General features: G+C 40.5%; 1 protein-coding gene across 1 annotated transcript in view; it reads left to right on the top strand.

The window, feature by feature from the left end:
- crcp (calcitonin gene-related peptide-receptor component protein) overlaps positions 1 to 21,755 on the top strand; it is a 105,485-nt gene that overhangs the window by 27,397 nt on the left and 56,333 nt on the right. The window contains exon 4 of the mRNA XM_072589624.1: positions 8,728 to 8,822. Coding sequence (XP_072445725.1) covers positions 8,728 to 8,822 — 95 coding nt within the window. The remainder of the gene's footprint in view (positions 1 to 8,727; positions 8,823 to 21,755) is intronic.

The raw sequence follows: 21,755 nt of genomic DNA, 5'->3' as shown, positions 1-21,755 counted from the left end.
AGGTCACGTTTTTCACCTCTAGTAGGTACATCCTCATACTGAATCGGAAAATTGTCTTGTACACACTTAACAAATTCCTCTCCATCTAAACCCTTAATACTATGGCAGTCCCAGTCTATGTTTGGAAAGTTGAAATCCCCTTAACTATAACCACCCTACTATTCTTACAGTTAACTGAGATCTCCTTACAAATTTGTTTCTCAATTTCCCGCTGACTATTGGGGGTGGGGGTGGAGCGGCGGGGGGAAATCTCTAATACAATCCTAATATGGTGATCATCCCTTTCTTATTTTTCATTTCCACCTAAATAACTTCCCTTGACGTATTCCCGGGAATATCCTCCCTTAGCACAGCTGTAATGCTATCCCTAATCAAAAACACCACTCCTCCTCCTCTCTTGCCCCCACATTCTATTTTTCCTATCACATGTATATCCTGGAACATTAAGCTGCCAGTCCTGTATACCTCTGAGCTACATCTCTGTAATTGCTATGATAACTCAGTCCCATGTTTGCAACCATGGCCTTAGTTCATCTGCCTTACCCGTTAGACCTCTTGCATTGAAATAAAGGCAGTTCAATTTATCAGTCTTACTTTATTCTCTGCTTTGTTCCTGCCTGCCCTCACTGTTTGACTGGCTCCTTTCCCAACTGTGCCAGTATCAGACTCCTCTCTTTCCTCACCATCTCCTTGGATCTCAATCTCTACTTTACTAGTTTAAATTCTGCTGAGCACATCTCGCAAATCTCTCTGCCAATCTGTCCTTCCTATACAGATCACTTCTACCCCAGAAGAGATTCCAAAGATCCGAAAATGTGAATCCTTCTCCCCTGCACCAGTTCCTCAGCCATGCATTCATCTGTTCTATCCTCCTATTCCTACCCTCACGAACTCATGACTCTAGGAATAGTCCAGATATTACTGTGCTCGAGGATCTTTTTAAATTATTGCCTAACTTCCTATATTCTGTCCTCAGAATCTCATCCTTTTCTTTTCCTATGTTGTTAGTTCTAATGTATACAAGATCTCCTGCTGGTCCTTTCCTGTTTGAGAATATTCTGCACCCTTTCTGAGATATCCTTGATTCTGGCACCAGGGAATCAGCATACCATCCTGATTTCTCGCTGTCGGCTGAAGAAATGACTCTCTGTGCCTCTGACTAGAGAGTCCCCTATCATAATAGATCGCTTGCAACCTGATGCACTCCTTGTTGCATTAGAGTCAGTCTTGGTATCAGAACCCTGGTGGTCTGTGCTCTATTCATGGCCTTTGCAAACCACCTAATTCTTCAAGGTGCAAAAACTCAAAGGCTGACAAAGCAAGTGAAGGAAATGAGTATGTGTCAGAAGGTTGTATCAGAGAAATTAATGGGGCATAAATTTGATAGTCTACAATCCAAAGTGTTGGAAGGGGTTTGATGTAGAGATAGAAGATGCATGGGTAACCATCTTCTAAAATTCCAAATCACTGAGATGAGGAGAAACCTCTTCAGCCAGAGGTAGTGATTCTGTGGAACTCTGCTACAGAAGTCAAGGCACTGAGTGTCTTTAAGACAGAGATTGTAGGTTCTTGATTGGTGAGGGAATCAAGGGTTATGTGGAGAGGGTAAGAGAATGGGGTTTAGAGATGTATCAGCCATGATCAATGGCAGAGCAGGCTGGATGGACCAAATGGCCTAATTCTGCTTCTACATCTTATCGTCTATGATCCATGGATTCTGGGATGATTTCTGCAGATTGGAAATATCCCTCCATTATTTAAGGAACAAAGGGAACTACAGACCCTTCTAGCATATTCTGTATCCTAAAGGACATGATAAATAGACACATGGACAAAACAAATCTGACTGGCCATAGTCAGCATGAATTTGCAAATGGAAAATTATGTTCGATAAATTTGGAGTTTATTTTTTAAGGATGATACTAACAAAATTGGTCTAGGGAAGTTTATGGATTTAGTAAATTTTGATTTTCAGAATTCTTTTGATAAAGCCCCCACCCCCCCACAGAAGGTAGATGAGCAAAATTAAAACACATGGAATTTTCATGGAAGTTTTGATTGAGTCATAGTCGTAGTTATACAGCACAAAAACAGACCCTTCAGTCCAACCAGTCCATACCAAACACAATCCCAAACTAAACTAGTCCGACCTGCCTGCTCCTTGCCCAAATCCCTCCAAACCTTTCCTATTCATATACTTATCCAAATGTCTTTTAAATATAATAACTGTAATAAAGCTATAATAAATCTTTAAGTAAGCCTACAGTCTCAGGAGCAGTTGCAAGATCCACACTCTCCCTAGCCACCACTTTTCTGGGATGTGTTCCAGCTAAGCCTTACTCATATAGTTATTTATGATTAATGCAACATGGAAGCACTTTTTGTTTGGGAAAGCCATATTAGTCCTTGTGTTGTTTGGCTAAAGAATACCATTTCATCCACTGCAGTCATAATGCTCATCCATTCCTGTCAACTGAACACTGAATTCTTTAAATGCAACTTTAACAAGTCCTATCTAACTGCATTCTATGCACATCATTTCAAGCTCATCCAGAACTTAGGCACTTAATTATATTATAATTACTATATTATGATAAATTCTGCTCCACAATTCCTTCTATCATTCTTCATCTCCATTCGCTCTTTGTCCACCAGTTTGTCTATTCAGAATTTTTGTCCTTGTTCCTTGAATCCCAAGCCAGTTATAGAGTCATAGGGAGGTACAGCATGGAAACAGTCTCTTCAGTCCAACTCGTCCATGCCAACCAGATATCCTCAATTAACCTAGTCCCATTTGCCAGCGCTTGGCCCATGTTCCTCTAAACCCCTCTTATTCATGTACCCATCCAGATGCCTTATAAATGTTGTAATTGTACCACTTCCTCTGGCAGCTCATTCTATACATGCTCCACCCACTGCTTGAAAAAGTTGCCCCTTAGGTCCCTTTTATATCTTTCCCCTCTTATCCTAAACCTATGTCATCTAGTTCTGGACCCCTCACCCCAGGGAAAAGACCTTGTCTGTTTACCCTATCCATGTCCCTCATGATTTTATAAATCTCTATAAGGTCACCCCTCAGCCTCCGATGCTTCAGGAAAAATACCCTCAGCCTATTCAGCCTCTTCCCCCTAGCTGGCAACATGCTTTTAGAACTTTTCTAAACCCTTTCAAGTTTCACAACATCTTTCCTTCTTTCCGATAGGAGGGAGACCAGAATTGCACGTAATATTCCAAAAGTGGCCTAAACAATGTCCTTTACAGTCACAACTTGACCTCCCAACTTCTATACTCTTGATGAAGTTTGGAACAATATACTGGTCTTTTCTCATTTAATAGGTTTATTCACAGAAAATTTGATTTGATTTATTGTTTAATTTGATTTATTGGAGTCACATGTACCTAAGTACAGTGAAAAGCTTTGTTTTGTGAGAGGTACAGGAAAATCATAGCAAACAAGGGCATATAGATCATAGGGTGCTTAGACAGAGTGAGGTATACAAGATTACAGCTGTGTAGGAGGTGTGCAAAACAAGATCAACATTAGCAAGGTCAACATTATTTGAAATTAGAGAGGTCCATTCATCAGTCTAATAACGGCAGGGAAGAAGCTTGATTAGGAAAAGTCAGCATGGCTTTGTGTGAGGAGATCAGACCTCACAAATCATTAGAGTTCTTTGATGAAGTGACCAAGAAGGTTAATGAGGGTGGTAGACGTAGTCTATATGGATTTCCATAAGGCCTTCGATAAGGTTCCACATGTTAGGCTGTTCTGGAAGGTTAGATTGCATGGAATCCAGGGGCGAGCTGGCAAATGGATACACAATTGACTTGGTGGTAGGAAGCAGAGGGTAATAATGGAAGGATGCTTGGAGGCCTGTGACTAGTGGAGTGTCTCAGGGTCGGTGCTGGGCCCCTTGCTGTTTGTTATCTATATCAATAGTGATTTAGATGAGAATGTGCAAGGCATGATTGAGAGGTTTGCAGATGACACTAAAATAGGAGAAATCATGGACAGTGAGTTAGGTTATCAGAAACTGCAGTAGGACCTAGATCAGCTGGGGAAGTGGGCCAAGAAATGGGAAATCGGGTTTAATGCAAATAGATCTGGGTGTGCACACAACTTTCTTAGTTTCTTGCTGTCCTAGGCAGAGTAGTTGCTGTACCAGGCTGTTATACACCTCAATAGAATACTTTGTGGTGTATCTATAAAAGTTGGTGAGGGTCCTTTATAGACATGCTGACAACTTTCTTAGTTTCTTGCTGTCCTAGGCAGAGTAGTTGCTGTACCAGGCTGTTATACACCTCAATAGAATACTTTGTGGTGTATCTATAAAAGTTGGTGAGGGTCCTTTATAGACATGCTGACTTTCCTAATCCACCTAAAGAAAGAAGAGAAAATGAATTTCATATATCTACTTTGTACTAAACAACCTAGTAACCCAGTAGTCCTCTTCATTTTGTTTCAATATATTAATCCAAACAGTGAAACCGAATTGAACAAAAATTAAATGGATGGCAGTCCCTTAAAGGAACAAAAATTAAATGTCATTGGCTACTGAGAGTTGAATGCATGTGAACTGCCAGAACAATAACCTCTGATAGTGACATTACCACAATGCCACCACCTTCCCAACCATTTCTCAATTCAACATTTCTAATCAACCTGTTCTGATGTGATATGATCACGTCTGGAGCAGGTGGGACCATATCAGCTGCTATTTCTGAGTAGCACTGCATCACAAGGGTCCTTTCAGTCTCTTTTAGGTACTTTCTCAAAGATATTTTTAATCAACACGGTGGTTAGCGCTGCTGCCTCACAGCACCAGGGTCCCAGGTTCGATTCCAGCCTCGGGCAACTGTCTGTGTGGAGTTTGCATATTCACCCCGTGTTTGTGTGGGTTTCCTCTGGTTGCTCCTGTTTCCTCAATCCAAAGATGTGCAGGTCAGGTGAATTGGCCATGCTAAATTGTCCATAGCACTAGGTGCATTAGTCGGGGGGGGGGGGGGGGGGTTACTCTTCAGAGGGTAGGTGTGGACTTGTTGGGCCGAAGGGCCTGTTTCTACACTGTAGGGAATCTAATCTAAACACATCTCTGGAGCAGGTGGGACTTGAACCTGGCCTCCTGGCTCAGAGATGTGTCATTAAATAAAGCCATTCACCCATGTATCTCAACAATGTAAGTCATGTACGATTAACAGTCCTCATTCTTAAATCCTTCTGCAGCCTCCTTTTAATCTATTGCTGCAATTTTGACGTCCCACTTCCCCAGCTGATCAAGGTCCTACTGCAATTTCTGATAACCTTACTTACTGTCCATGATTTCTCCTGTTTAAGTGTTATCTGCAATCTTACCAATCATGCCTTGCACATTCTCATCTAAATCAATATTGATATAGCTAACAAACAGCAAGGGGCCCAGCACCAAACCTGAGACACTCCACTAGTCACAGGCCTCCAGTCCAACAAGCATCCTTCCATTATTACCCTCTGCTTCCTTTTAATCTATTACTGCAATTTTGACATCCCAACTTCTGGTGCATTCCACCTTCTATGTTTTGATGCAAGAGCTTTTAGTCAGAGAAATGGCGCGAGTGGTTGGGGGTTGACTAATGGGTGTAGTTTTGGAAGAGACAAAAGAGATGCTGCAAAATGGTGAAAAGGAAGTAAGAGAAGGCTTGAGTGTTGACTATGAATAGAAAAATAGTTGCCTTCAAGTTGGCAAAAAAGAACTAAGGGCTAAATATATGTGTGTAAATGCATGGAGTATAATGAACAAAACTGGGGAACTGAAAGCAGAAATTGCTCTGGGCGATATGACATAGCTGCAGAAACTTTAGCTCAAGCCAGAACATGACTGAATACTTAACATCTTGGGTTATAACCTTTTTTGAGCATAAACAAAGTGGGTAAGAAGCAGTCGTGATCAAAGATAGTATTGTAGCCCTTGAATAAGATGCAATACCTGAATTAGAATCTATGTGGTTAGATGTGAGAAATGGGAAGGGAGCAGTGACCTTGTTGGATATTTATTTTAGACCTACAAATACTGGGGCAGAAGTAGTAGAAAGCAATTGTAGGTAGATAATGGAAACCTACAAGGCAATTGAATTGTAATACCTGGTGATTTCAATTATCCTAGGATAGATTGGATAGTAGGTAGGGTGTGGGGCATAGAAGGGGAGAAATTCCTGTCACGTGTAGGAGTACTTTCTGTAAGAGTACATTTACACTCCTACCAGGGATGAAGCTATGCTGGCTATAGTCCCAGGAAATGAGACAGGCCAAGTGGAGAACATCAGAGTAAGGGGGCATTTGGTAAGTAGCAATTATAATGTAATAAGGTTCAATATTAAGTTGGAAAGGGATAAAAATCAGTAAAGGATTAAGATCACAGATTGGAAAAGAGCAGATTTTAGAGGTCTAAGGTTGGACGGGAGCAAGTTGATTGGAAATGCATTTTGGTAGATAAACAGTGGATGATAAAGGGGGACTTTCAAAAGAGATGAATAGGATGTAAGCTAGGTACATGTCCATGACAAATAAATACAGGGTATCTAAAGCTAGAGGATGCTGGATGGCTAAGTATATTGATGAGAAACTAAGGAAGAGAAAGGAGACATTAGACGCAAACCAGAATAATAATAGAAATCCAGAAACGGTTTGCAAATACAGGAGAGAGGCTAAGGCAGGAATAAGGAAGGCTAAGAGGAAGCATGAGGAAAGAATGCCAGGCTGCTCTAAAACAAGTAGCAAAATGTTCTTCAAATGTATTTATAGTAAAGATTAATGATGGATAAAGTGGGTCCAGAAGGAATAAGCTGGGTCAGTTGCTCACTGAAGCAAGGGAACGGTAGAGGTACTAAGTGACTACTTTGCATCTATCTTTGTCACCATTTTCTAATTTGGTAACAGCCCAGTTGAAAATGTGGGTATCACAGTATGGTGATAGATAAAGAAGAGATGCTAAAAAGGGTGGCAGCACTCCAGTGAAGAACTTGCTATGCCTGGACGCGATGCATCCTAGATTACTGAGAGTGGTAGGTGAGTAAATTGCGGAGTTTCTGACTGAAATTTTCCAGGCCTTTCTGAATTCAGGATCAGTACTGGAGGACTGCACACGTGACTCTATTGTTTATGAAAGGGACAAAGGATGACCCAGAAAATTACAGACCTGTCACATTGCCAATAATGGGAAAAATGGAGACCACAATACCGAATAAGATAAATAAGCACTTAGAGAAAAACAAGTTGATGCTAGGCAGTCAACATGACTTTGTCAAGGGCAGGTCATGTCTGACAAATTTATTTGAGCTCTTTTGTTGAGGTGACACAGGCATTGGATGAGGGTAGTGCTGTGGATGTTGTATATTTGGACTTTCAGAAAACATTTGATACAATAGATTTGTTAGCAAATTAGAAATGTTTGGGATTGGTGGATCCTTGGCAGCATGGATTAGAAGTTGGTTAAAATATAAGAAACAGATGGTAGGTAGACATAGGCATTTCTCAGACTAGAGATGAGTTGAAAGTGGTGATTCAACACTTGGATCAGTGTTAGGCCTCTTGCTTTTTCAGATTTGTACAAACTATTTGGAGATGGCTGATGAGGCTAAAATCTCTAAATTTGCAGGTGGTACTAAGCTAGGGAGAATAGTGAATTGTGAGTAAAATGTTGAGTGACTTTAGAGGGACCTTGACAAGTTGGCCAAATGAGCAGACATATGATGAATGAATGTCAATGCAGCCAAATGAAAGGTCATGCATTTACACAGCATGATGGCTCAGTGGTTAGCACTGCTGCCTCACAGCACCATGGACCCGGGTTCAATTCCCACCTCGGGTGACTGTCTGTGCGGAGTTTGCACATTCTCCCCGTGTTTGCGTGGGTTTCCTCCGGGTTTCCTCCCACAATCCAAAAATGTGCAGGTTAGGTGAATTGGTCACGCTAAATTGCCCATAGTGTTTGGTACGTTAGTCAGGGGTAAATGTAGGGAAATAGGACTGGGTGGGTACTCTTCAGTGGACTTATTGGGCCGAAGGGCCTGTCTCCATATTGTAGGAAATCTAATCTTAAAAAAAACTTGGAGAGACAGAACAGGCTAAATGGTATGACTTTGAGGGGAGTACAGGAGCAGAGGGATCTCTTGATTCATGTAAGTAATTCCACAAAGGTGGCCTGCAAGTTGAAACAGTTGTTAGGATGCTTGGGTTTATAGACGGGCATAAAAGCAAAGACATATTGCTATACTATACCTGTACAAAGGTTTTTATTTATGCGTGGAACATGGACGTTGCTGGCTAGCCAGTATTTATTACCCTTCCCTAGTTGCACTTGAGAACATGGTGATGAGGTGCCTTCTTAAACCACTGCAGTCCACATGTAGGTTAACCAACAATACCCTCCGGGAGAAAATTCCAGGACTTTTGACCCAAATCATTGGTCAATCACATTTTGAGTTTAGGTTCAGTTTTGAGCATTTTTATTTTACTTAAGGAAGGATGTTCATGCTCTGGAGAGCGTGCAAAAATGATTAATTAGAATGATACCAGACATGAGAGATTTTGGGTATAAGGAAAGTGTAAAGAAATTGAGCTTGTTCACTTTGGAACAGAGAAGATTAAGAGGTGACCTTTTTGAGGTGTTCAAAATTATGAATAATTTTATTGAAGACTTCCACACTGTTGAGGACAGGGTATTTATCTTGTTTATTATATTTCATTCACAGACTTTAAAGTATTTGTCCAAAACGCCATGCAAACATCAGACACCAGAAATTGTAACCACGTTTCTTAGAGCTATGCTTCCACAAAGACTGACCAAGTAAGTACAGCTATCCACTTCACACTATTTTTTTTCATTGGAATATCTAAGTAATTTAAGTCAAAGTAAACAAATATTTTTATAGGCAAATTTCTAAGTCTTTATGATTCCAAACTGACTGATTTATGACCTTACAACACTCTACTTTTATTTTAGTCAGTAACTAAAAATTCTTCTTGTTGTTCATTGTTCATCATATTTTAAAGGTTTTTGGGAGTTCAGATCAGGATATTTTTTGGTTTTTGAAACTTAAAAATAAAAATTGTGATGTTCACATTCTTTATTCTGGGGATGGAAGCATTGCTGGCAAAGCCACCATTTATTGCCCATCCCTAACAGCCCTTCAGAAGATGATGGTAAGAATACCTGTTGAGTGCTGCAGCCTTAGAGGTATGGTGCACCACTGTGCTATTAGGGATCAAGTTTTAGGATTTCGACTTAGTTACTGGAAAGGAACAGAGATATAAATCCAATTTGACATGATCTATGACTTGGAATAGAACTTGCAGGCTTGTGTCCTCCTTGATGGTAGCTCTTTACTGTTTAGAAGATGCAGTGTAAGAGCCTTGGTGAGCTGCTGCAGTGTATCTTGTGATTTGCACAAAAATAAAAAACATGAAATGAAAATTCACCCAGACGCTAAAGGCATCACATCGGCATTCTTCAGGGAAAGTTGAGAATGAGTATGGTTTCGCAGTGAGAAGAGAAGTTTGGTACAGTGTAAGATTGACCAAAAGGAGGACAAAAAAAATCATATTGTTAGCTTATATGTGACTATTTCTCTGTAGGACACTAAAACTTGTATCCTTGAGTGTTGCGTGTTCCTGAACATATGCTAAGCTGTCATTTTTTTTTAAATGCCAAGATACACAGCAAGAATTGGCACCAGATGGAATTGATATGTTCCAAATTGGATGCAGTGTGTAATAAAAAGTTGAAAACAAAATTCAATTTACTAAATTTCAATTACACTTCATCTACTGTCCTGTAGTTGTACGTAAATCTGCAAGATTGCCAGTCTTGTTCTGATATTCCACATTGGCAGACAATGAAAAAAAGTAAAAGGGAAATATTGGGCAGATAGTATCTTGCATATAATTTTTTCTGAGTTCCTAAGATAAGATCTAGTGGTCATACAAGATGAAAAGGTTGAGGGCTGGTTACAATCTTCATTAGACCTGCCAGCTCTTTCCACCGTTGGCTGCACTATACAATGTAAACAGCATAACTAATTTTTTATTCCGGCTACAGCAGAGCCTGCCTTTTCATTGTCTTTCAAAACCCTTTCCAGAGTTGTGAGCTCAACATTTAATGGAGAGTGATCTTGGACACAAAATTGGAATGGAGAATGGTGGTTGGGAACTTGGAGTATGATGCAGCTTTACTTTGATGAAGCCAATGCAGTAAAATATTACAATTTTTTGAGACATAGTATTGGCTCATTGCCAAACTTTTAGATGAATATTGCTCTTCAGCCAACCAGAGTTGTACTTTACAGATGTGATTGCGACTGGATAATTTAGTAAAATTCAATAGAAGTGTCAAAACTTGCAAGTAATCTGACTAACATTCTTCGAAAACCATCTTATGTAATTTATATGGATAGTTGGCTGGCTTAGTGATAAAGAATTGAAGTCATCAAGAAGATTTTCCACTGATAATATTCACTTTGGAATTGTTTTATGAATAATACCAATATAATGGAAGGTATAACTTCTGATGCAGGCTCATGCACTCTTTGGGGGGACTTATCCTGTATTAATCTTCTCCTCCACTTAGCTCTCCTCATCTGGGACTCTAAATAGTTATTAGCATGTGACAGCAGCCACACCCCACTAAATTATTTTGACAAGCAAGCTAAATCAAATAAGGATAGCTATCAGGTGTCCTACCCATGGAAATGAAGGCTTATGCAGGTGGACAAGAATAATCTAGGGTCTAATGGTCTTTAACTGAGAGTCAGCACCATGTTGTGGAATGTGTAGAGCTTGACAAGTGACGTCCAGGTCCCACAATCCATCCAGATTTATTTTCGACAGACTCGCCTTACTATTGACTACAGTAGGTTGGATTGGAAGAGCAAAGCTGATGATGTGCATATTTCCCTGCCTTTAATCAATTCATATGCAAATCATGTTCATCTATCAGCCATCTGTCAGAAGTCCTGTGATAATGGTTGAGTGATATAGCAGATGTGGATTCCCTGAGAGCTATCATGGTGAATCTGCACACGGGCAACGTAAGCCATAGAATCGCTTTTCACTGGAAGGGATCAGAGGTGGAACTTCACTGCCCCCGATTAACTGAGTAGCTCTTTTCAGGACCATGCTGTTCACTTAGAGTCATAGAGCATGGAAACAGATCTTTCAGTCTAACTAGTCTATGTGAATATAATTCCAAACTAAACTAGTCCAACCTGCTTGTTCCAGGCCCATAACCCTCCAAACCTTTCCTATTCATGTATCTATCCATATGTCTCTTAAATGTTGTAATTGTACCCACATCCACTACTTTCCCATGAAGTTCATTCCACACACAAACCATCCTCTGTGTAAAACATTTGCATCTTATGTTTTTAAATCTCTCTCCTCTCACCTTAAAAATGTGCCCCCTTATTTTGAAATCTCCATTCTAGAGAAAAGACAACAACCATTAACTGTATCTATACCTCTCATTATTTTATTAACTTCTTTCAGATTGCCTATCAAACTCCTACGCTCCAGTGAAAAAAGTCCCAGCCTGTCCAGCCTTACTTTATAACTCAAACCTTCCATACCCAGCAACATCCTGTAAATCTCTTCTGAACCCCCTGCAGCTTGACAATATCCCTCCTATAACTGGGTGACCAGAACTGGATACAGTATTCCAGAAGAGGCCTCACCAATGTCCTGTACAACTTCAACATAACTTCACAAATCATATATTCAAAGGACTGAGCAATGAAGGCAAACGTGCCAAACACCTGTTTAACCACGCTGTTTATATGTGATACAAGCTTCAAATAATTCTGTACCTGCACCCCTAGGTCCCTCTGTTCTACAACACTACCCAAGGCCTACCGTGAATTATATAAGCCCTACCTTTGTTGTACCAAAATGCAATACTTCCCACTTATCCAGATTGAATTCCATCTGACATTTTTCAGTCCCTCGACCCATTTGATCAAGATCCTTTTATAATCTTAGAAAACCTTCTTCACTGTCTCCTATGCCACCAATTTTGGTGTTGTCTGCAAACTTACTAACTCTGCCTTCGATATTCTCATCCAGATCATTTATACAAAATGACAAACAAGAGAGGACCCAGGACCGATCCCTGTGGAAGACTGCTGGTGATAGGCCTCCAGTCCGAAAAGCAATCCTCCACTATTACTCTCTGTCTCCTGCCATTAAGTAAATTTTTATATCCAATTGGCAAGCTCACCCTGAATCCCATGTGATCTAACTTTACAAATTAGTCTGCCATGTGGAACCTTGACAAAGGCTTTACTAAAATCCAAATAAACAACTCATCAATCTTTTTGGTAACTTCCTCAAAAAAAACTCAATCAAGTTTGAGAAATGATTTTCTTCACACAAAACAATGTTGACTATCCTCAATCAAATTTTGCCCCTCTCAATATCCATAAATCCTATATTTTATAATCACCTCTCACAAGTTACCCACAATCAAAGTCAGAGTCACATGTCTATAGTTCCCCGGTTTCTCCTTACAGCCTTTCTTAAACAAAGATGCAACATTAGCCACTCTCTGGTCATCAGGCAGCTCACCCATTGTTATAGATGATGCAAATGTTTCGGCAATTTCATAATTTCCTCTCTTACTTCCCATAATGTTCTGGCATACATTAGATCAGGTCCTTTATTTTCTCTAAGACATCCTGAATTTCCTCTTCTGTAATGGTTTTAAAACATCAAAGTTTATTTCTGTGTTCTTTTGACTCCATTTCTTTCCCCATAATAAAAACTGACATGAAATATTAATTTTGTATCTCTCTCATCTCCTGGGGTTCAACAAAAAGATGTCCTCCTTGATCTTTAAGAGGCCCTACCTTCTCTCTAGTTACCCCCTTGCTCTTAATGTATTTGTAGAATCTTTTTGGATTATTCTTAACCTTATCTGCCAATGCTATCCCACAAACCCTCTTTGCAGGAGCATTCTTAAAAGAAAAATCAGGAAGACACTCTGTATTGAATAAGAGATTCAATTGAACCAAGTTATCTCTATCTAAGTTAAAATGCTCTTTTATTCTTGACTCAAACCTCAATATTTTTATTCATCCATTGTTCCTTAATCTGATCAGTTTTACCCTTCACTCTAACAAGAACAATGCTTCTGTACTCTCATTATCACACTCTTGAATGCATCCCACTTGTCAGATGTCCTTTTTACTTGCGAACAGTCTGCTTCAAACAACTTTTAGAAGTTCTTATCTCATAGCATTAAAATTTGCCATATTCCAATTAAAAGCTTGAACTTCTATGGAAGGCTTATCCTTTTCCATAACCATTTTGAAACTAACAGAATTATGATCACTAAACCCGAAGTGTTCACCTACTTTTACATCAGTCACCTGCCCTGCCTTTTTGCCCAAACGAAGGCCTGATTTTGCTCCTTCTCTAGTAAAAGCATCCACATATTGATATAGAAAGATTTCTTGAACACGTTTGACTCATTCAAACCTTTAACACTATGCTAGTTCCAGTCAACATTTGGAAAATTAAAACCCCATTATTACAACCTTATTATGCTTATATGTCTCTGAGATCTCTCTAAATATTTGTTTCTCAATTTTCCTCTTACTACTAGGGGACTTATAGTACAATCCCATCAAAGTGATTGCTCCTTTCTTATTTGTAATTTCTACCCATATATTTTCACTGGTTATATCAGAAATATCTTTCCTAGCTATAGCAGTAATATATTCCTTAATCAAAAGTGCTAACCCCCACCTTTCTTGCCTCCTTTTCTATCCTTCCTATAGGAACATTGAGTTGCCAGTCTTGTTCATTTCTCAACCAGGTTTCTGTAAGAGCTATGATGTCCCAGTCCCATGTTCTTAAACATGCCCTGAGTTCATCAGCCTTTCTTGTAAGATCCTTTGTATTGAAATAAATGCTACTTAGTTAACTCTTCAGTATAACAGCACCTTCCAAACCTGGTACCTAAAAAGACACCTGTAACAGATGCATGAGGACACCATCACCTGAATAGTCACCTTCAGGCTGTAAATCGTCTGAATTGAAACCAGTTAAGAAATAGGAACGGGAGTAGGCCATTTGTCCCCTCAAACCTGCTCTGCCATTTAATAGCATTCTTTGTGTCCACTTTCCTGCCCTAACCCCATACCCCTTGATTCCCCTATTAATCAAGAATCTATAGATCTATCTCAGCCTCATGTACACAAAGACTCTGCCCCCACAGCTCTCTGTGATAAGGAGTTCCAAATAATTGCAACTCTCTGAGAGAAGAAATTCCTCCTCATCTCAGTCTTAAATGAACCCTAGACCTGGCTCATTTGAACCTAGATCTGGCCCTAGACCATCCGCTGAGGGGAAACATCCTCTCAGTGTTTACCCTATCAAGCCCCTTAAGAATCCTATATGTTTCAATGAAAACTCCTCCCATTCTTCTAAACAACAGTGAGTAGAGATGCAACTTGTTTAGCCTTTGCTTGTAAGACAATCCCTCCATACCAGGTATCACTTTGCTGCAGCGACAAAATCTTGAATCTCCATCCATAATAGCACTGTGGATGTACCTACTCCATATGGGCTGCGGTGGTTCAAGAAGGTGGCTCACTATCATTTTCTCAGGAGAAAGGTGGTGATAGTCTGGTGGTATCACGAGAGTATTAATCCAAAGAGCCAGGTATTGTTCCGGAGACCTAGGTTTCAATCCTATCATGGCAAATGGTGAAATTTGAATTTTATATTTTAAAAAAATATGGAATTAAGAGTGTGAAACCATTGTCAATTGGGTCACTAACATCCTTTAGGGAAGGGAACTGCTGTCTTTAATTGGTCTGACTGACATGTGACTCCAGACCCACAACAATGTGGTTGGCTCTTAACTGCCAACTGGGCAATTAAGGATGAGCAATAAATGCTGATCTAGCCCGTGATGCACACATCCTGTGAAAGATTTTTAAATAATGGGCTAGAAAATGTGCCTAAAACATGATATACTTCACTTCTATAGCCAGGGCAAGGTTGGCAGGTATCCCGTCACCACAATTGTATTTCATTCCAAAAAGGTAAAGTCCGGCACGGTGGCACAGCAGTTACCACTGCTGCCTCACAGCGCCAAAGATCCGGGTCCAATTCCCGACTCAGGCAACTGACTGTGTGGAGTTTGCACATTCTCCCCATGTCTGCGTGGGTTTCCTCCGGGTGCTCTGGTTTCCTCCCACAGTCCAAAAATGTGCAGGTCAGGTGAATTGACCATGCTAAATTGCCCGTAGTGTTAGGTAAAGGGGTAAATGTAGGGGAATAGGTGGGTTGCACTTTGGCGGGTCGGTGTAGACTTGTTGGGCCGAAGGGCCTGTTTCCACGCTGTAAGTAATCTAATCTAATCTAATCATGGTACATGGAACATAGGGTCATGGAATGAAACAGCATGGAAACAGACCCTTCAGTCCAATTCATGTGCATCCTCAAGGACAATTGCACAGCTGACTGACTAGAAGTAGAACTGCTCTTGTCTGCACAGCTAGTTAGGCATTACACCAACATCATTGCCCTTAGTGAGACTGAGAACGGCCAACTCCAGGAAACCGATACAGGTTATACATTCGTCATTAAGCCACAAAATAGTTGCAATGCAGGAGTACATTTGGTCACAAAAATAGAAATTGTTGGAAAAGCTCAGCAGGTCTGGCCGCATCTATGGAGAGAAATCAGAGTTAATGTTTCTGGTCGAGTGACCTGTCCTCGGGACTGGTGATAACTAGCAAAGTGTCAGTTTATAAGCAGAAGATAGGATGGGGGGAGGGGGTAATGAGTAAATGGTAGGTGGGGATAGAGCCCAAAGAGAGAGAAGAGCAATTGGACAGACAAAGGAGTAGATAATGATCTGGTTAGGAGGGTGATTAGCTATTAATGGAGACTATTAGTGGCTGACAATGGATTGTGTGTAATAGCAAACTATGTGATAACAGGGCTTAGTGTGTAGCAGTTGGGTGAAGGACGTAGGAGAGCTCAAGCCATAAATTTATTGAACTTGATATTGAGTCTGGAAGACTGCGAGGTCCCCAAGCAGAAAATGCGATGTTGTTCTTCCAGCTTGTACTGACCTTTGCTGGAGCATTGCAGCAAGCCTGAGACAGAAATATTGGCCGGGAACAGGGTGGGGTGTTGAAGCAGCAGGCACCTGGAAGTTCAAGGTTTTTTTTCAGGCAGAACGCAAGTGTTCAGTGAAGCAGTCACCCGGCCTACACTTCGTTTCCCTAATGTAGTAGGCACCACATTGTGGGCAATGTATGCAGTAAACTAGATTGTGTGAAATGCAAGTAAAGCGCTGCTTCGTCTGGAAGGTGTGCTTGGGCCCTTGGATACTGAGGGAGGAAGGAACTAAATGGATAGGTGTTACAAATTCTGCGGTTGCAGCGGAAGGTCCCATGTGGGGGTATTGGGGGTGAAGGAGGAATAGACCAAGGTGTCCTGGAGGGAATGGTTCCTGCAGAAGGTTGACAAGGGAGGGGAGGGCAGGGCAATATGTGTCTGGTAGTGGCATTTTGCTTGAGGTGGCAGAAATGGTGCTTAATGATCCTGTGAATGTGGATGCTGGTGGAATGGTAGGCAAGGGCAAGGGAGAACCTATCACTGTTGTGGCGGGAAGAGAGGAGGTGAAGGTCGAAATGCAGGAGATGGGTCAGACCAACTGAGGGCTCTGTGGACAACAATGCTGGGGAATCTTCTGTTGAGGAAGAAGATGAACATTGACAACGGAGCCTCTGAAAGTTGGCATCATTGGAACAAATGTGATGGAGGAACTGGGAGAATGGAATAGAGTATTTACTGGAAGCACGGTGCAAGGATTTATAGTCCAGGGAACTGTGGGAGTCGGTGGATTTATAGTGCATATTGGTAGCCTATCTATCCCCAGACATGGAAACAGATGTCGAGGAAGGGAAGGAGGAGTCTGAGATGGGCATTTGGTCCATGTGTCTGCATTTACTCTTCAACTGAGTCTCTCACTCAATGCCATTCTTCTGCCGTTCCCAAAGAACTGCGCGTTCTTTCCTTTTAGAATAACCAACTAATATCCTTTTGAACACCTCAATTGAACCTGCCTCCAATACAGTCTCAGGAAGTGCATTCAAGATCCTAATCACTCACTGCATTTTCTCCAGATCACTGTTTCTTTTACTAATTTAAATCCGTGCCCTCTTGTTCTCGATCCTTTCGTGAGTGGGAACATTTTTTTTCCCTACTTACTCTGTACATATATAGAGTCATACAGCATGGAAACAGACCCTTCAGTCCAACTCGACTGCGCTGACCAGACACCCAAATCTGACCACCTCTCATTTGCCAGCATATCCCTCTAAATCATTCCTATTCATACCCATCCAGATGCCTTTTAAATGTCAAAATTATACCCAACTCCGCCACTTCCTCTGACAGCTTGTTCCATCTACGCACCACCATCTGTGTGAAAACGTTACCCCTGACGTCATTTTTAAATCTTTTTCCTCTCACCTTCTATCTGTATTCTCTAGTTTTGAACTCCCCCATCCTAGGAAAAAGACCTGGGCTATTCACCCTAGCCATGCCCCTCATAATTTGAGAAATCTCTATTAGGTCACCCTTCATTCTCCACTTCAGGGAAAAAAGCCTCAGCCTATTCAGCCTCTCCCTATAACTCAAACCCTCTAATCCCGACAGCATCCTTGTAAGACCTCTACACCTTCTCAAGTTTAACAACATCTTCCTTAGAAAAGCATGATCTTGAATATTTCATTTGGATCTCCTCTGAGAGTTTTCTTCTGCAAGGAGAACAATTTTAACTTCTTCGATCTATCAACATAACTGAAATTCCTCATCACTGGGACTTTCTCATAAACTCTTCTCTACAGTACTTTCACATCCTTCCTGAAGGGTGATACCCAGAACTGGATGCAGTACTCCAGCTGAGGCAGAACTAGTCTTGTATAATTTACAACATTACCACCTTGCACTTATAGTCTATGTCCCTATAAATAAAGCCACGGATACTGTATGCTTTATTAACTGCTTTCTCAATCTATCTGCCACCTTTAATGTTTATGCACTTATACGTCCAAATCCCTTGACTCCGAAACCACTTTTAGTGTTTTACTCTTTTTTAATTGTCTTTGTGTTTTTTTTATACCAAAATGCATCACCCCTCACTTCTCCACATCGAATTATATCTAAAACCTATTTGATTTAACTTTGGTTTGATTGATTATTGTCAGATGTACCTCGGAACAGTGAAAAAGTTTGTATGTAGCATTTGCCCACTCTTTGTCCATGTATTTTTAAAGTTCCACACTATGATCTTCAGTGTTTACAATGCTTCCAAATTTTGTCATCCACAAGTTTTGTGCTTGTAATGTGCACCACAAGGTCCAGATCATTAATATTTATCAAAAATAAGCAAGGGTTCTAGTACCAATCCCAGGAAACTCCACTACAAATTGTTTGTCCAGCCTAAAAAAATACTTCTTATCACTCAGCCAATTTTATTTCCATGTTGCTGCTGTTTTTATTCTATGGGCTGTAACTCTATGAACCCAACTGTTGAGTGGCGCTGTATCAAACGTCTTTTAGAAGTCCAGGTACACCCCATCAACATTGTTGCCCTGATCAATTGTTTTTGTTACCTCACCAAATAATTCCAGCAAGTTAGGTTAAACATTATATTCTCATCATAAATCCTTGCTGGCTGTCTTAATCAATGTTTGTCTATTCAAGTACAAACTTGCCCCGGATTATTGTGTCCAGAGGTTTCCAAACATGAAAGTTAAACTGCTATGATCAACTTTTTTGATCAAGGGCGTAACATTTGCAATCCTCTAGTCCTCTAGTGCCACCCCTGAATCTAAGGTCGACTGAAAAGTTATTGCTAGTACCTCTGTAGTTTCTATCCTCACTTTCCTTAGGTATATCTCATTCAGTCCCAGTGTCTTGTCAATATTTTGGTGTGGCCATGGAAAAGAAAAATGGCATGAATCTGGCACAGACTTTGTTGTCATAAACCATCTTACCAGTAAGTTGGTTTGCATTCTTAAAGTTATTGATGATTGCCTGATGATACTTACCTTTTCCTTGCATAGCAACAACAATTAATGCTCAACGTGTGCACCACTATCACGATCAATCCTGATGAAGTCAAGGAAAAATTCTATAATAATCTCAAGTCCTTGATTACTACCATGCCAATGTCAGACAAGCTCATTTAACATCAGTACAGGAGTTGATTCAGATAACCAGGCATGGGAAAGGGTCATCGGGAAAATTAGGTAGTTCTAACAGTAATGGTCTCCTTTTACTGAAAATGCATAAGGTCTTATCACTGACCATTTTCTGTTACTCTAATTTGTATAAGATGTGTTTGGTACACTTGCAATCAATGCCTTGGCATCTAATCAACAAAGTCATCTTTGGACAGATGCAGGTACATGAAAATGTAATGAAAGCCACTTGGAAGGCTGACTGCTGAATTTTGTGACTTATCATTTCAATGCTAATGTTATGAAGGTGTAGAAGTATACTATACCTTCAAGAAAGTTAAAAGCTAACAGAACTACCTGACAGCACCAAGTGTTCTGAACAAGATACAATGTCACCTTTTGGTCCAGCGGGGCTAGTGTATCTGGTTGCCTGGAGACAAAAAAAACAAATTCAGATTAGGCCAATCAGTTTAAATTATACCCTGAAAAATACCAACTTCCAATCGAGTTTGAATTTAGTATGTTGACAATGTTAAGAACCAATGACCCAATCCAATGCTTTGGGAGTAAAAGACTGGGAAAATGCGAACAGTTGGGAGAGAACTGCCAAGCCACCAGCATGTACAGACTGCCCGAAACACAGCTCTCTTGAAGGTACATTTATCTGTCAACGACCTGTGAAAGAGAAATCCTAAGAAGAAAATCTCCAAAGGAAAATACAAAGAGAAGATTTGACAGCTGCCTGGTTTTGAAATTTGAATTTTTAGTAAATCTTAATTGGGGGTTTTACCTGACAAGTGTTATTGAAGGGTAAGTAAATGATAGGTTAGAATAAGGAGTTATAAATAGTTAGTTAATTATTCTCTGTTATACTTTAAGAAATAAAGTTTTTCATTTTTATTTTAAATAGTTCTTGGTCTCTCAAATTTTCACAGATTACCACATGGGATAAATCTTTTCTGTGTTGCTGGTTTAAAATTAATAAAGGGGGTTTACCCTGTGTCGTAACACTAAACATATACTCCTACATACTGCCAAGGATTGAAGATCCAGATGCGTTACAACGTTTCAAGAATTAAACACACCGGCAGGAATCTTTGTCCAAGGAATTCAAGAGTTGCCTGTGTCTGGTGAAAATGGACACTTGCTGCAATGAGAATTACTGGACAGGCTTCAGCGCTGCCTCTCATAAACATGAAGATTGGCTCACTGAAAACAATTGTTATCCCAAATCTACTAGAGGATGAACCTTGCCTCTACAGGATTTCTCTCAGTGACTTGTTATCATGATCCAAACACAATGCCTACCAAAATATTCATAGGACTGTTCATTGCAAACTGAGACGAGGACACTTAGCTAAGTAAGAAAGCTGACGAAGTTCACTTGTCGACCATGAAGACTGGAAGATGTATTACAATACTCTAAAACCTTTCTGTGGACCCTAAACCACTGGTTCATCACACATCGTCAATGTCAACAGGTCAACACTGCATCTGAGCATTTAATTATATCCTCAATTGGCCTTAATACATCAATGAAACAAATAACATGTTACAACTGCTCTCCTGATGACATCACACCCACACATTGTGCACAATGAGAAACGTAATTAAACATCAGTCTGATGGCAAAGCTGTATTAACTGATGTTCACCCAGCTGAGCTCTGCAGAATTGGAGGTCAAGGCCTGGTTAAGAAGCTCCCTGAACTCACTCAGTCTATCTGGTAACAGGTAACCAGTCAACCTGGCAAGATTTGGATAAATATCACTCCACTTCAGTGCTGGCAAAACATTTGCCAGAATCATGCTAAGGTATCTTAGTGCAATAACTTAACCAGAATCAGCTGCCTGATAGTGCGGTTTCAGAAAAGGCTGAGAGACCCTTATGTAGTGTTTGCAGTTGCATAAGTCCAGATAAATGTGGAGAACAAAAAATATACTTTCACACCAACTTTGACTTCACCGAGGCCTTTCTTCTCCATGGTAGATGTTGCAGGTTTAGAAGGTGCTCACTGAGGAGCCTTGGCTAGTTACTGCAGAGCATCTTATAAATGGTACACACTGCTTCTTCTGTGAATTGCTGGTGATGAATGGATGTGGAAAGTGGTCGATGGGATGTCAGGTGAGCTGCTTTTCCCAGAGGAGTCAAGCTGCTTGTGCTGTTTAAGTACTCATCCAGCCAAGTAAAGACCATTCTTTCACATTCGGACTTGTGGCTTGTAGATGGTGGATATACACAGTGGAGACAGCAGATGTGATCATCATTGGACTTAATTCCCATGGAACTGTTGTCAATTGTCAAAAAAAAACATCTAATTCACTAATGCCTTTTAGGGAAGGAAATCTGGTCTGGACTACATGTGATCTGACCTACAGCAATGTGATTGACTCTTAAATACCCTCTGGACAATTAGGCAATAGAGGCTGGCCCAGCCAGTGATGTCCTCATCCTGTCGTCATATTTTTAAAAAAACTTACTGTTCATCAATCTCTCCTCTGACAACTTTTCACTCTC

Source organism: Chiloscyllium punctatum, chromosome 19 (genome assembly GCF_047496795.1).
Source record: "Chiloscyllium punctatum isolate Juve2018m chromosome 19, sChiPun1.3, whole genome shotgun sequence".
Classification (NCBI taxonomy): Eukaryota; Metazoa; Chordata; class Chondrichthyes; order Orectolobiformes; family Hemiscylliidae; genus Chiloscyllium; species Chiloscyllium punctatum.
Note: the sequence above shows the minus strand (reverse complement) of the source record. Positions and strands in the feature narration are given on the sequence as shown.